The sequence below is a fragment of the Amblyomma maculatum genome, chromosome 5 (genome assembly GCF_055883805.1).
Source record: "Amblyomma maculatum isolate TAMU_Amacu chromosome 5, ASM5588380v1, whole genome shotgun sequence".
Taxonomy (NCBI): Eukaryota; Metazoa; Arthropoda; class Arachnida; order Ixodida; family Ixodidae; genus Amblyomma; species Amblyomma maculatum.
In genome coordinates this window covers 99,589,009-99,605,785 of record NC_139348.1, presented here as the reverse complement: position 1 = coordinate 99,605,785, position 16,777 = coordinate 99,589,009, and the positions used below count along the sequence as shown (strand labels likewise).

Below are 16,777 nucleotides of genomic sequence, written 5' to 3'. Positions count from 1 at the left end.
CTAGTTAAAGATCCATATTAATCTCAATACTCCAGTCCTTGAACATAAAAATTTACAACCTACAATGCACCCTGGCCAATCCCCCGCCGTGGGTATGTGCCATTTTGTCTCAGGTCATCATCATCATCATTATCATCACTTATCGCGCCCAGCGTCGTGAATCGGCTAAGTATTGGGCGGCTGGTCCTGTTTTTTTGTTTCCCCCCCGCATTGGCGCCTTTCACCGTGTTGATAAGGCTCGCGGAGAGATTGCAGCTATAAAGTGATGCTTGCGCAGTTTCCCGTTCATGAGCGCTCTCCCTGGCCTGCTTTCATTGTGTCTCATGATCTACCTCTGGAAGCGTTCCAGCGATCTGGCGTTCGAAACATTCCTTTAGCGCTGGAGCCCAAGGATGGCGGATTTATTAAAATGACTAACCCTGGGACTGTTCGAGCTGCTCTGCAGGCAGCTTCTTCCTTGTATGACTCGATTACAGAAGTGAGGTAGTTTGGACGTGGCCGGATACTGTGCCGATCTGCAGACCTCGATTGCGCAAAGGATCTGCTTAAATGCAGTTCATTTGGATCGCGTCAGGTGAGCAGCTTTATCTTTTCTCATCTTGCATCCACAAAAGGATCGGTCCGAGGAGAAGACTCTTCTTTAACTCCAGCTGAAACCCGCGACTTTCTTTCGGCCGCTGGTTTGGTAGCGGTGTATTGTTGCAGCCGCGAGGTTAATAATACGCGGGTACGAACAGAGTCAGTGACTGCCACATTTGCGGGAACTTCATGCCCGTCAGAGATAAAAGCATGGCCATTGATCTTTGTTGTGGATCCTCTTGAATCTAAGCCACTGCAGTGCCCTAATTGCTGGCGATCTGGTCACAGTGCTCCAGGTTGTAAGTCCTCTGTGCGGTGTTGCAAATGTGGCGATGGTCACCATTCGTCATCATGTCCACAAAAAAAGACAAATGCTGCCGTTGCGGTGGAGCCCACACTGCAAACTCCTTGGATTGTTCATCTAGAAAACAGGAGCTTCCAATTATAGAAGTAGTAGACAGAAAACGCTGTTCGCGTCGTGACGCTGTAACAGAAGTTAAAGAGCTATTGCACGGTTATGCAGGTGTGTCAGCCCGATCAGGCGTGCCTCTGGATGTATCAACCTCAAAGGCGATAATGACGGCAGTGGAAGTCTCAATGACTAAAATGGTCGACCGAATAGTTACTACTGTCACAGAGTTTTTCTAACGTTCTGGCAGTTCAGCTAACGCAAGCCCTGCAATCAGGAACAGCCCCTGTCATAGCAACCATGCCTTCGGAAAGGTCTCAACTGCTTGAAAGCACTACCGTTGCTTCGGCTCATGGGACTACTCCTCCAGATGAGGATGGAGTCATTAATGACGCAGAGATTGTGGAATCAGGTATAAAAATTCTGAAACGCTGTGGGTCTCCCATGTCCAACCATTCTTCTCCGCGGTCCCAACCAAAATCAAAGAAGCATTAGCATGCATCAAAGCCAAAGGAGAATATTTTGGGGCAGGCAGTTACGGCTGCCCAGATTTTGCAATCATTGGAGCACGAAAAGTTATCCAGTTCAACTGTCTTTCAATTCTAACAGCTTCAACAGATTTAGTTTATATTTTTTCTCAGTATAATCCACATATAATTATTTTTTGCAAACAACTTGGCTAACAGGCGATAAGCATTTTTATTTACAAAGCAACAATTCATTCCGCAAGATCGCCAATCAAAAGGAGGAAGTTTAATTATTTTGTCTCTACAAAAGCCTGTCACAGGGCTAAGATTTCTTTCCAGCTATCTTCTCTAGATTGAGTTATTGTCCTTAGACTTTGAAACTCCTGGGCGCTGTCCGTTTCCCTTAGTGAATGTTTATTTTCCTAGCAGTGTACAAGATACAAAACATCTAGATCTACTATTAGTTAATAGTCAGAACTCAGTTCTTCTGGCTGCTGATTTTAATTCGCATTATGTCTCATGGGGCTACAAGACAGATAGTTGCGGCAAGCGTCTTTGGGATTGGGTAACACATAACTTTTCCTGTAGAAATTCTGGTTTGGCCATTTTCGTAAAAAGCACACTCAATCTGTGTTAGATTTACCTTTTATCTCTCCCAGCCTTTTTGTGAATAATTGGTAGACACTTAATTGTGGCACCTCTAGTGACCAGATACCGATTGATTTTGATGTTAATTGCCCTGTAACTCCAGTGACTTCTCAGTTATAGTAATTTATTAACTACAATAATTTTCAGTTAACGTTACACTCTAATCTTGAGTCAGTGACTAACATGGAGGAAAAACAAAAATCGAAACGCTTAAGGTCGGTGGTTGAGAATTGCCTAAGAAGTCAGAGATCTTGGTACGGAGCTCAAAGAGGAGTGCTTCAGTTGTTTGGTGGAATGCTGATTGTTCCCGAGATTACAGACGTAGAAAGGCGGCATGGAAAAAGCTTCTACACAAGTGCCCGAAAAACTGGTATAATTATAAGTTCATTGCAGCTAGTTTTGAACGTACAGTTGCAAAAGCGAAGGACGAGTATAATGTTAGTCATTTTGATTTCCTGCCCAAATCTGGCAACATAACTGCTCTTTTTGGTTTTTTTACGCTCGCGGAAAAAGATTCCGCAATCACAAAATCTACATTCTCTTATTTTGACTCCCTATAAAACAATTGTCCCAATTGAAACTATTGCCAAATCACTGAAGAAGCGTTTCTCGTCTACACTTCCTTTATGCTCGATATCTGTGATGCCAATGGATCCAGTTAATTATGATCCTCAAACTTTCGTTTATGTGCTTTCTCCTATACTTATGAGATTACCAGCCGCTGCTCCCGGTCCTGATAACGCAACTTCTTGACACGTTATTAGAGCTATTAGAGTCATCCTGACACGTTATTAAAGCTAGTAAATTATTTCATCAAACATGCTTGATACACCCGGAATTTAAACTTGCCAAAGCAATTCCTGTACTTAAGAACAAAGGCGGTGCCTTTTCCATAGATAACATTAGACCAATTGCATTAACATCAAGCATTGTAAAATTATTTGAGAGTTATACGTATTTCGGATTTCATGAACCAAGGAAATATCTCCAACCCCTGTCAAATTGGTTTTCATCAAACGTGTTTCATCTGGAATGCGCATGCTGACCTCGAGAGTCCGGTTCTTCTAGCGCGGCGCCAAAACATGAACGCTGCCTGGATAACGCTAGATACGTGCAGCCAATGTCTATAATAGTCTGAACAGCATTCTAATGCAAAAATTAAAAGCTCTTCTGTTTCCACATTAATTAGTAACCTGGATATCTGCATTCCTCCAAAACCGAGGTTTTTACTGTGCATTAAATGGCGCTCATTCGGGCAGACATAAGCAAGCCAGGGGAGTGCCGCAAGGAGCAGTCCTCTCACCTGTGCTTTTCAACATACTACTCAGCTAAATTCCAGTTAATCATCACGTTAGCACTTACGTATATGCAGATGATATAGCCTTTTTTGCCGCTGCATCAGATATTCAATCCCTTTATATCCGGTTGCAATCTTACCTAAGCTCTCTTGAGAATTGGTTCTGCGGCTTGCGTCTCAGATTAAATGTGAACAAAAGCGCTGTCCTTGTATTCAATATAAAATATCCTTTAAGTCTGTCTGTAAATGTATCAGCAACAAGTATACCTCGGGTTAAATCATTAAAGTATTTTTGGGTCACTTATGCAGATAACCTTTCATGGCAGCCCCATATTAACCATATTGCTATGAAAGGGACTAGGGCCGTGAGCATGTTGCGCCGAATTAGTTGTCCCCGGTCTGGAATACGGAGAGATGTGCTTTTAATGGTTTATGTTATTTATGTGCGTCCAATTTTAGTGTTCGGTTCAGTCTTGTCTTCTCGATCAGCAGCTTATAAAATTCGACCGCATGTTCTCTTGGAGCGAGAAGCGCTTCGGTTGTATCTTGGACTTCCAATATTTGTTGCCAACAATGTGCTCTACCTTGAAGCCCGGATTCCTCCTTTGATATGTCGATTACAAATTCTAACTGTTCAGACGTACCTAAGGATATATAAATCAGTTTCACCGATCTATGTCTATTTTTTTTCTGTCAACCGACCTCCTTTTTCGATGTCCATTGGCCTCAATTTCACACCCGCAGGTAGTTATGATCAAAAATGTGCTTGACCTTTTAAATGTTTCCCTTCCTAGTATTCTAACCATACAAATCAGTGGGTCGTCACTTGAAATTGTCTTTGACGACATATTCCCGAATAATACTAAAGACGTATCATCCGTTATTCTAAACGGATTATTAGAAGATCATTAATTAAGCCTTTCTGCTAGTTTACTAACAGCTACTCACGCCTCTCAGTGTAATGAAAAGGCGGATGTGGGTATATATTGTTCGCATTTAGACTGGTCTTTTTCTGTCCGGCTTCCGGACTTCACCCAATTTTTGAAGCGGAGTTTCTGGCTGTGGTACTCGCTTTACGGATATTAGACTCCTCTTTTTCAAAACTGGCTGTAATTTCCGACTCTATATCCTTGTGTTCATCCCTCTCTTTGTCAGTGGAGTCTCCAGCAGTAAAAACCTTTCTCTCCCTGATCCCTCGACATTTGAAACTTGTACATATGGTATGGGTACCAGTTCACAGCAATGTGACTTTAAATGAATGTGCTGATACTTTGGCAAAAGAGTCCCTTAACGGCCCCATATTATCTATCCTTCCGGCGACAGCGCACATCATCGCAGCGAGGTTTCTGAGAAACGTCCTATTAAATATGAAAACTTTCCAGCTTTTAGCATATGATGCCTACCTACATCTAAATTATTCTTGGAATAGGAAATTTTGTCATTCACGGCAGCTTGACATTTCTCTAACGAGGCTGCGCTGCCGTATCCCGCCTTTAAATTTATATTTTTACAGGCCTGGCTTAGCAGTTTCTACAGTCTGCGCATTTTGCTGAGAAAAGGAATCATTCGATCACTTTTTATTGTTTTGCCACCGCTTCACTTCGTTGAGGAGACAGTTGATGGAAAGGTCATTGCAAGAGCTTGGCCTCACTTTAAGTAGCCTGATATTGTTATCATTTGGCGCCACTATCCTTGGACACAGTCACAGGTCTGTTTTCACCACCATGCAAAATGTTTTACTGAAATCAAATCGTTTGCTTTGCTAAATATTTAACATCACTTGTTCCACAATTAAAGTGTCAATCTCCCTTGTGTGCATTACCATTTTTAATTTTATATTTGAATTATTTTTTCTTTTTGCTTCCCTTCCTATACCCCTGAAATCAATTTTCGTTTTTTAATGCAAGCATACTTCAAAACGTTTCTTTGCTACCCAATTCTTGGCCAATCCCCTTCTGTGGGTATGTGCATTATGTTATTTGGACAACAACAAAAACAGCAACAACTACTGTAATTCCCGCTGTGCTATATAAGGTGGACTAGGTTAACTAGCCATATATAGGTCCTCCGTAGCATGTTGGTGGAGGCTGCAATTCGATCCCTGTACCCAACGCTGAATCTCCGCAGCTGTCTTCACATTGAGTCGATCAACATGTGTACTGCTTCCGACCCACTAGCTACCGCATTCTCTCCAATGGCCCCACAAGACGTCGTCATGGTTAGGCCACTCAATTCTGGCCCATTCTGTGGCAGTGACGACAACGTCGACGTAGACGACTGACTCAATCTGTATGAGTGCGGCAGCGCGAATAATCGCTGGGATGCCATTCCGATGGTAGCCAACCTTATCTTCTTTTTGACTGGCACGGCGCGCAAACATAGTACGTCACAGACAAGCCCAGACTAACTTTATGGCAAATTTGTAAACAAAAGATTATGACCTCTTTGGTAAGCCCATTGCGAACCTCCTCGCCGCCAAAAAAGACCTGGCATCACGCGCACAAACGGCCACAGAACCGCACATACGTAGCCTACATACCAAATGTTCTCTTTGTGCCGCAAGGTTGACAAGCACATGACTGAAGAAGACAAAATTGCCAATATCCTCAAAGGTGTTGCCGACGACAACTGCAATCTTCGCCTTTGTAAAGTGTGCACAACCGTCGATGCCGTATTACAGGCCTGTAGGCTCTTCGAACAAGACAAACTTCTTCGAATATTGCCTCGTTTTGACTGGCTGCCAAACGCTGGTTCTAGTACCACCTGCATTATTCAGCGACTTTAAGGCATCCATCTGCAACAGATATCTGCACCCGCACCGTACGCCTAGAATTAGAGACACTGGTACCTGCAGTTCTTCCTGCCCTTCTAGTACCTTCTAACAACGCTGCCACAGTTTATTTGTTAAAAGAAGTCGCCCGTCAAGAGGCTTCTAACATGAGGATCTCCCCAGGGAAAACCATGACCGAACATCGCCCTGTTGCGGAACCTCCTGCGTTGCCGCTGCCACTCCCGGAAATAATTTCTATCATCGATACGGCTCTCAACATCCAGCGGTCTGCCGCTTTCCTAGAAATCGTCCCATGTTTTGTCTGTCAACGTGTGGGCCATACCTCCCATCACTGCCTTAACGCAAGCTCTTGACACTCAGCACACTACTTCTTCAACATTCGGTACGATGTTTTATCCACCACGCCATTCTGCATCGCATTTTCCGTCTCAAGCATCTTGCCAAGTAGCCCCCGCACCACCTCGAAGTCGCTCACTATCCCAGCAGATCCGTGGCTCCTGCTCTCCAGTTCCTCGCCGCAGCTCATCACCTTCTACACCGACCACTTCGCGGGAAACTAGGAAACGCATCTCCCGGAGCTGACACTACATTCTCGACCCGGACAGCAAATCCTCTACCGACCTCTCATGTCTCAAGTAACGTGATCATTATTTATGCGGATGGCGTTTCAGTTTTTGCTCGCATTGACACTGTTGCCCAAGTATCTGTTATGGGCTCTTTTCGCCATTGCCTGAAGAACGTTATAACTTCAGCTGCGACCTCCAATGTCCACGTGGCCGGCGGCTGTTGTGCCGCTGTAGCCGGCATGTTTACTGCCAGTGTGTTGCCGAACACCATACTTTTGTCCTTTTCACTGTTCTGCTCAGTAGTCCTCAAGAGGTAATTCTTGGGCTCGACTTTTTATCTGCTCATGCCGCCCTCATCAACCGTTCTACTGGTCTTCTGTGCCTCGACCTGCCTATTTGTTCTGAGGACCTATCAAGCCCACCACGCCTTAACTCTGCCACATTCTGTCGCCTACCCCCGAGAGCTGCCATCTATCTCCCTTTGGTGCCCTACCCAACCGCTCCTGACGGTGTCTATCTTGTCTGCCCTTTCACCGATGTCGTTCTTCAGCGCAATATTACACTTCCTCATTTTATCTCATCGTCCATGTCCGTCAAAGTCAAACCTCTCTGCCTATCCTCAACTTCAGCTTATCGCCACAAGCTCTCCCCAAATAAATTTCACTTGCTAAAGTGCCCTCGCTGATCGAATGCACTGTCTCTGTTCTCAAGCAAGAGTCCTGGTCTGAAGTTCCTAGTGCCCCAACCAGTCCAGCTGCAGTTCTCATCTCATCTCTGGGTTGATTGCCGCAAATCTACCATACGATCATGCATAAGTTCTGCACAACCTTCTGCTCACAGCGATATCTTCGACATTGGTCGCTGTCGGATGAGTCAGACAACAGCCTTTACTCACCGCATAGACTCCATTTACGCCAGTCCTGTCCACCAGTGCATATACTGTGCGTCTCATTCAGAACGTTAAGCAATGCAAAACGAGGTCGACAGAATGCTGGCCAACGACATTATCGAGCCTTAGAGTAGCACATAGGGATTTCCTATGGTTATCGCTGAACAGAAAGACAACAAATGGCGTTTTGCTTTGATTATCGGCGTCCCCACAAGATTATCAAAAAAAGAGATCTATCCTCTTCATCGAATCGACGATGCCCTTGACTGTTTACACAGAGCCAAGCACATTTCATCGATTGATCTACTGTCGAGTTACTGGCAGATTACCGTCGACGATTGCGACCGAGAGGAAACAGCGTTCATCACCCCTGATGGCCTTTACTAGGTCAAGGTGATGCCATTCGGTCTTGAAAATGCTCCTGCGACCTTCGAATGGGACGGGTGATGGGCTCGGTGCTTCGGGGTCAGAAGTGCACAACTTGCTTGTGTTACTTAGACGATGTTATTGCTTTTCGTCCGCTTTCGAGAATCACTTGGGTTGTCGTTTTACAATCCTCGCCATTTTCCGCTGAGCTCGATTTCAGCTCAACGCGAAGAAATGCCGCATCGGTCAGAGCGAAATTTTAATTCTCGGCTACTTGGTCAATACTGACGGCGTGCAGCCCGACCCATATAAAGTCCGTGCCGTCATTTCTATCCCAGCTCCTAGTTCTGCGCTTGATTTCCGAAGTTTCATCGGTTTGTGCTCCTGTTTCCATCCGTTCGTGTCCAACTTTGCAGTCATCGCACGTTCTCTCACCAACCTGTTGAAAAAGGACGTGCCCCTCTGCTGGGGCCCGGACAAGGCGGGCGCTTTCTCAGCACTTATTGCCACACTCACCGCACCACTAGTCTTGCCCATTTCTGCTCGTCCGCTCCGACAGACCTACGCACCGAAGCAAGTGTCGATGGCATTGGAGAAATTCTTGCTCAGTGGTAGAGTGGTCATTACCGAGTTATCACTTATGCAAGTCGTCTTCTATCCGCCCCAGAACGAAATTATTCCATTACAGAGCGAAAACGCCTTGCTCTCGTTAGGGCCGTTGCCAAATTTGGACTTCACCTTTTTGGACGATATTTAGCTTTGTTACAGACAACCATGGGCATTGCTGGATTTCTTATCTTAAGGACCATACGGCCGTCTTGGATGCTGGGCGTTACATCAGAAGTGCAGCTTCTCGATAACTTGTAAACACAGTCAACATCGTCGTGATGCAGACTGTTTGTCCCGTCACCCAGTGTCCTCTCGATTTTCTGTTCATTTGGTTAAAGGTAACGAGACCATTGGATGGATCTAGTGACAGACACCTACATTCTATAATTATTGACATACGTTTGGACATACAAATGTTGCCGGTTGGAACCACTGTCGTGAAATTGCCTCCAATGTGTCTAGCAGAGGCATGATGAATAGAAAAGAAAATGGCATAACACTACCATGAACTCTCACAAAGATGGCTGCTGACTAGCACCAGGCGCTAAATAGAAAACGAAGTGCTATTACGCTTTTTTTTACCCCTCCGGCTAAGACGCGAGCTTTATTTCAGAGTAGTTAAGTCTAGACTACAGTATTGTCTGCTTCTCTGGGAAGTGCTTGGGACAAATAATCATAAAAGCCTTTTGTTATTGAAGAACAAAAGCCAATCGCTTCATAGAAAAGTTATCAGGATACGACTCCATGTCTTCACATTTCAGGCACAACAGCATATTATCTGTACAAACATTGTTACGAACGACTGCCTCAGTAGCGTTCTTGTATTTCAGAGTTAATAAGCAGCTTTTGTTTCCTGACTACGCGACCGATCAAACCCGATATGACGTTAGCTACAACAATCCACAATACCAAAAAACAGGACAAATTATGGTACGCAATCGTTAAACTGGCAGATTCCAAGCCTTTTGAGATGCCAACCTGAGTTGTTGAACACAATAAAGAAATCTTCCTCTTTCCTTGCTTTTCTTGAGCTGGCGAAAAGTTACTTTCTAGAGAGTGCATCAGTGTTCATTTTTTGTTCTTTTCTAGTTCAAGAAAACGAACGCTCATTTATTTTTTCCTTTTTATTTACTGTTAATTTCTTTACATGTGCTTCATAAGTATTTTCTCATACACTTCATTGTTCTGTGACCGCTTTCGGCCTGTGCACCGTAAAATTATTGCCAAATTAGAAACTTGTGTACCACAAACATTTGCAATGCGTTTTTATATTATTTATGCGTGTTTATCTAAGTGCTCTCTATTGTTGTGTTCAAGTGGCGCTTAGGGCCTAGTCAGTCGGATTTATTTTCGCCTTTTGCTCTCTGCACCAAATCCCTCGGTTGTCTGAATTTTAAAAAGGAAAGAGCAGTAACATCTCAGCTCTGATACGAACAAATGTTGTAGTTTTGCCAACGTATTTGCCTCAATTATTTAAAGCTCATGGGAATCTCTGCACCACTCAGTACTGCCCCCCTTATATATGTCGTATGTTAGTCTTGGGGTCGTGTACCGTAATATGAGGCGTAGCATTTGAACATGGGATAATGATTAGGCTAGGCCAATTACTGTCAAAAACATGTATATATCATGCCTAAGAACACGTTTCACTCAAGTCTCTGCTACAGTCTCTGATCCATCCATATATATATTCTAAAACGCAATTGCTTGTTCCTACAAAAATGCACAACAATATCTTAGGCCAATGACTGAGCGTGTTTACGCGCGTTAATTAAGAAAAACTTCGGGCTATTTCTCCAAAAACAGGATTCCGAAATTCATTATGTATATGTTGCCTAAATATTATGGAGATACAATTTAATGTCTCGTTTGGCAGCTGTATATTAATCAAGTACCTTATTTAAAGTCGTCAAGTGCTTACAACAGAAATTTCGCTTCATACGTAGGAGAAAGTTCCCTGCATACAGAATTGGCTCTGGGCGTACTGGGTGAGTATGAGTATGAAGTGCTAGACGACGACACACTAAAATATTTATTCAGCTGAAATGTTTTTTATACACCAATTAAGGCACAGAGAGACTGATTCCTAAACTGGGGCTGTTAACGACAGGCTAAAATACAAATAAGCTTAAGATGTGAACTACTTTTGTAAATATCTGTAGAAATTAGCAAGTCGCACTGAGCTCACGTGGACGGAACATATTTTACAGGGGTGTAGTTTGTTCTCTTTGTGCTGTCAGTTCCTGGTAGTATTTTGCTCAAACGGCTGTTCGACATGCCTTGGAACCCTTTAAAACTAACAGATAGATGTATTTTACTGATAAGCCCTGATATAAGTTTGTTCGTGAAGAAAAAATTGTGTTACCGTCAGTTTGCCTTTGTAAACAACTGTAAGGAAATAGTTAAAGCGCAGCCTCATTACCACACGAAAGAGAGCAATACACTGTAATAAAATCCCGAACTTTCGCTACTGATCAAAGATACCAAAAATATAATTAAAATATTTTCTCGAAATATATTCTTAGCCGTTATAAAATTTGAACGCATACCTTGAAAGCGCGACTCACCAATAAGGCACTACCAACTCTAACACTTCGTTCCCTAATCCTTTACAGCTGGGCACAAATGTTGTTCCTGTTGACCAAATGCGCATTGTGGAGGAAGCATTGGTGAGAGCTGTTTCTGCAGATAATTTCTAAACGATAAGGTTGCATAATATATATATATATATATATATATATATATATCTACCCACCGATTCTCTTTTTTTTTTTTTCATTTATTTCCCCTTCCCCTCCCACACTCTGTCACCCTCATCCCTCAACCCTCATCAGGAGTAGCATGCTAGGCTTACCACCAGGCAGACATCTCCTGTTGCCATTAAAATATATTTATCTCTCTACCCAGTCCGAGTACCTCAAGCCCAGGCTAAAGTTTCCATCTTACATTAGGTGGAGCTGCAGGTTAAGATCTATACTCTCGCCCTGGAACTCCGCAGCCACACATTACCACTTCCTGCGATGCCTGAGGACGCTAACTACCAAGCCGTAAAAGCTGCTTCGGCCACCATCTGTCCGGGCTCCCTCCGCCAGCGAGGCCCTGCCATCTTCAGCGGTACTGACGACCATGACGTCGAGGACTGGCTCACATCCTACGAGCGAGTGAGCGCTTACAAGAAATGGGACGCGGAAACGAAGCTAAGCAACGTGTTTTTCTATCTCACCGGCGTAGCAAATTCATGGTTTCGGAACCATGAAGCGGACATTCCATCATGATCCATGTTCACAGCCAACTTCTCTGAAGTTTTCGGCCGTCCGGCTGTGAGGAAACTCCGCGCTGAACAGCGCTCGCGTGCGTGGTCTCAGCAGGTTGGCGAGAATTTTACGAGTTATATCAAGGACGTCGTCAACTTGTGCAAGCGCGTGAACGCACAGATATCAGAGACCGGCAAGATCAAGCACATTCTGCAAGACATCGATGACGACGCCTTTCAGATGCTGACGGCTCGAGATATCCGCACCATCGCACAACTGGTAACGCTGTGTTAAAATTATGATGAACTGCGCAAAAAAAGGGTCATAACTCGCTCGAACACCATGCTCTCTGAGTCGCTTGCTGGCCTGACAGATGCAGGTGAACATTCTGCGCTCCTGCCACCAATCAAGAACTTCATTCGGAAAGAAGTTGCTCGACAGCTCTCGCTTATGTCCTGCCATGAAGAACCTTCTTCACATCAAGCTCCCAGTTTGCGCCACATTATTCGATTACAGGTAGCTGACTCAGCGACTCTAACTTTCCAAGCATTAACTGGAACTCATTAGCCGTTCTTCTCAGTAACACTGAAGCTAATGCTTTTCTCCTCTCCAGTCTTGATTTTCGTTAACGCAGCTGGTTCATTTGCCTACGCGATCCTCAACCAGTTCTGCTAACATTTTGGACCTTGTGTTGTCAACCGATCCCGACATCTGCTCCGACTTAAATCACCTGGACGGGCTTTCTGACCATGCCATTAGACCTGGCAATCTTTCTTGCTCTTTCAACGAAAAGAACATAAGAACAAAACAAATCCGATGCTACAATAAAGGCGACTCAGTTCAGGCGTTCAGTCGTGTACGACTCTTCGTGACCCTATGGACCATGTCACGCCACGCTTTCCGGTCTCTCACTATCTTCATAACATCACATAGCTTCATCTGCAATGCCTCGAGAATGCCATCTAACCATCGCGTTCGCTGCCTACCCCTTCTCCGGTGACCCTCAACCTTTCCCAACATCAAATCTTTCTCCAGCGACTCCTCTCTTCTCATCAGATTACCAAAGTAGCTGAGCTTTAACTTTAGAATTTGACCCTCCAATGAGCAGTCAGGGTTTATGGTCGACAATATCGACTGATTTGATCTTCTGGCAGTCCAAGGAACTCTTAAGAGTCTTCGCCAGCACCACAATTCAAACGCGTCAATTCTTCGGCGGTCAACCTTTTTCACAGTCCAACTCTCGCATCCATACATCACAACTGGAAAGACCATAGCACGGGTTATACGGATCTTGGTTGGTAGACTAATGTCTCTGCTCTTTACTAGGCGGTCAAGGCTAACCATTGCTCTCTTTCCCAGAAGCAGGCGTCTCCTAATTTCATGGCTGCAGTCTCCTTCCGAGGTAATCTTGGCGCCCAAGAACAGAAAATCTGTCACAGCTTCCACTTCTTGTCCATTGATGCTCCAGGACTTGATAGGGCAAGACGCCATGATCTTCGTATTTTTAATGTTCAGTTTAAGCCCAAACTTCTCACTCTCTTCTTGTACGCGCATTGTGCCTATTAATAACAAACTGCATCTTTTTTCCCTGGAGTTCCTGGATGATTTGTTATCTCGCTCTGTTGAAGAAAATTGGACACTTTTCAAAGATACGCTCACTAACCCTGCGCACCTCTAGAGCTGCTAAGCGACAGACGACGCGTTTTCTTGAGCGATGTTGTGAAAGCCTTACTCACCAAGTGCAACATTATTCATAGAACCACCTCCGCCTATCATCCCTAGACTAATGGCCTCACTGATCGTTTCAATCGTACCCTTGGTGACATGCTCGCTATGTACGTCTCCTCCAACCACTCAAACTGGGACCTCGTCCTTCCGTATGTCACTTACGCTTACAAACCGCAACGCAGTCTACTACTGGCTTCTCTCCTTTTTTTTTTTCTCTTCTACCGCCGTCACCCTTCTGCTACAATCGACACCATACTCCCGTACCTGTCAGAGATATCCGAGTATATTCCTGCGTCTCCAACAGCCCAGCAGGCGGAAGACTGTCTACAAATTGCCCCCGTATTCCCGGCTAACACCCAGTACCCCCATAAATGCAACCATGACAACCAACACTCGACACAGGATTTCTCGTCTGGCGCTGTTGTGTGGCTGTGGATACCTTCCAATGCTCCTGGACTGTCTTCAAAATTTCTTGCTAAATACCATGACGCATACTGTGTTCGGGAGCGCACCTCTCCGGTTAATTAAGTGGTGGAACCTCTTACGCCGTCTCATAATGTACGCCGGCGCGGACGCGAGATTGTTCACGTCGAGCGCCTCAAACCCTATTATGACTCTGCCGCCTTGCTCACGGCGTAAGTCGCCAGGATGTCTCCTCTTTGTTCTGCGGGTAATTGTGAACAGGAAGAAGTGCAGGAGGAACATTCCAGTCAGTGGCATCGTGATCGCTGCGTGTGTTGGACCTGACTGTGTTCGCTGTCGCTCTGTTCGCCGCTAATCTGTCCAGTCCGAGTACCTCAAGCCCAGGCTAGAGTGCCATCTTACAATATATATATTACAATTAGGAATTGCCGAACGGCGGACTAATTCAGAGCACGCTCAGAGGAAACTATGTGGTATATTTGTTCATTGGTTAGATGTGATTCTGTTGTTCTGCGAATGTGAGCATGAGGAGGTCAAAGAAGGCGAAACCATGCCGTCACTTATCTTCAGGGTTAGAGCTTTTTACTGAAATGATGTTTCTATATCATGTTTTCTGTCGTAATATTGTGTACGCTGCATGAAGGCAAACCTTACTACGGGGAGTATGGATTAGAGCAAAGGTACACTCATTTGGGAATTTATAGAGAGAAATATAATCATGTCGGCGAAATAATTTACCATATTGCATAAAAATAACGACCAAGCTCCTGTTAGCCAGAGGCGTCACAAAGACCAAGTGTGGCAATGGTAATCTTGCCATACCTTTTGCAAGTCCCCTTAAATTTTTCTCTCGGGGGATACATTTTGAAGTAACTGTTCTTTTTTTTACCGGCGCATTAATCATGGGTAGTATTATTTTGTGCCTACATAATAACTCCACTAATCTGTATTACTTGGCATTATTTTAAGTACTTGGGTTGGAATTATGCGTTCTATTTTTTCTTTAAACCATGGAAGCGCCACCATTTTAAAATTAGTTCGTGCAGGTGTTTTCTCGCGTGATTAGAACTCAAACCCTCGTCACAATATTTAAATCACATGTTTAAATAGTTTTACATAAAACTATACCCAGGCTAAGCAGGCGCGGTGAAATCTCGCTTCAGGCACAGTATTATTTTAAAAATATCTATGTAAGAGGTGTATGGTTCTGATTGTCGTTTATTGTTGCAGATTTGTATCTCGGCTGGGGTGCCTTGTACCAGAGTTGCCAAGAACGCGATGGCCTATCTTGCAAAGATCTCAGGGTGACTAATACTGCTCTACGTTCAGTGCTACCATTATTGGTTTTAAATATCTTCATTTGAGACAATACGTTATGACCGATATCACCTTTACAGAAAATTTAGAACTTGACTGGCAAAACGCATAATTAGACCGGCGGCCAACTGAGCCACATCCTCTCACCAACTGAGCTCCATGGACGGCTGTCCAACCTTGTACTTGTTTTGGTAATAATGTTGCCTGTTAATACTCAAACAAATAGAAGGTGGCAGAGCTGTCGATGGAGCTCAGTTGGTAAGAGTACCGGATGCGGTATTCAGATATCGTAGGCTCCGTTCCCAACAATGGCGCGTTGCTTTTCCTTCTACGTTTTTTTTATTATTTCTCTCTGTAACATTATTACAGCACTACTTCTGGCCAATATCAACCAGATAAGTAAAACCATATATTATCAGCTCTTGCCATGGCCTCGCCGCCTTTTGGCATCTACAATTCTTGTAGCAAAACGAGCCACTTTCTTCCCTATATAATGTTACGGTACGCAGTGAAAGAGACGATGACGAAGTGCTGGGCTAGTAGAGAGAGTCCATCTGCCCTGGTCTCGAAGAGCGAGACTCTTGGTTCACTGCAGTGACTGACTTTTAGGGCACCGCTACGAGCAGAAGGCGTGATTCGGCTAAGTATTGGGCGGCTAGTCCTCTTTTTCTGTTTTCCCCTGCGCATTTGCGCTTTTCACCGTGTTGATAACGCTCGCAGAGAGATTGTAACTGTAAAGTGATGTCTACGCAGTCTCCCGGCCAGGGGCGCTCCCCCTGGTCGGCTTTCATTACTCCTCAAGATCTACCTCTGGAAGCGTTCCAACGATCTGGCGTTCCAAACATTCCTGTGGCGCTAGTGCCCAAGGATGGCGGATTTATTAAAATGAATAACCCTGGGACTGTTTGAGCTGCTCTCCAGGCAGCCTCTACCCTGTATGACTCAATCACAGAAGTGAGGCAGTTTGGGCGCGGCGGGATACTGTGCCGATCTCCAGATCTCAATTGCGCGAAGGATCTGCTTAAATGCCAATCATTTGGATCGCTTCAGGTGAGCAGCTTTATCCCTACTCATCTTGCATGCACAAAGGGAATAGTCCGAGGAGTAGACTCTTCTTTAACTCCAGCTGAGACCCTCGACCTTCTTTCGGCGGCTGGTGTGGTAGCGGTGTATCGTTGCAGCCGGGAGGTTAATAATACGCGGGTACCAACAGAGTCGGTGATTGCCACATTTGCGGGAACTTCATGCCCGTCAGAGATAAAAGCATGGCCATTGATCTTCCGTGTGGATCCTCTTAAATCTAAGCCATTGCAGTGCACTAATTGCTGGCGATATGGTCACAGTGCTCGTGGTTGTAAGTCCTCCGTGCGGTGTTCAAAATGTGGCGATGGTCATCATTCGTCATCTTGTTCACAACAAAACGATAAATGCTGC

At 44.6% G+C, this 16,777-nt stretch overlaps 1 protein-coding gene across 3 annotated transcripts in view; it reads left to right on the top strand.

Moving 5' to 3' along the window:
• Positions 1-16,777, top strand: part of LOC146189006 (uncharacterized) — a 37,985-nt gene that overhangs the window by 3,179 nt on the left and 18,029 nt on the right. Inside the window, exons 3-5 of one of the 3 annotated variants that reach the window (XM_084603192.1) lie at positions 10,568-10,609; positions 11,237-11,290; positions 15,257-15,330. In XM_084603192.1, coding sequence (XP_084459318.1) covers positions 10,568-10,609; positions 11,237-11,290; positions 15,257-15,330 — 170 coding nt within the window. The remainder of the gene's footprint in view (positions 1-10,567; positions 10,610-11,236; positions 11,291-15,256; positions 15,331-16,777) is intronic. The other 2 variants (XM_084603193.1, XM_084603194.1) reach the window with 2 other exon arrangements.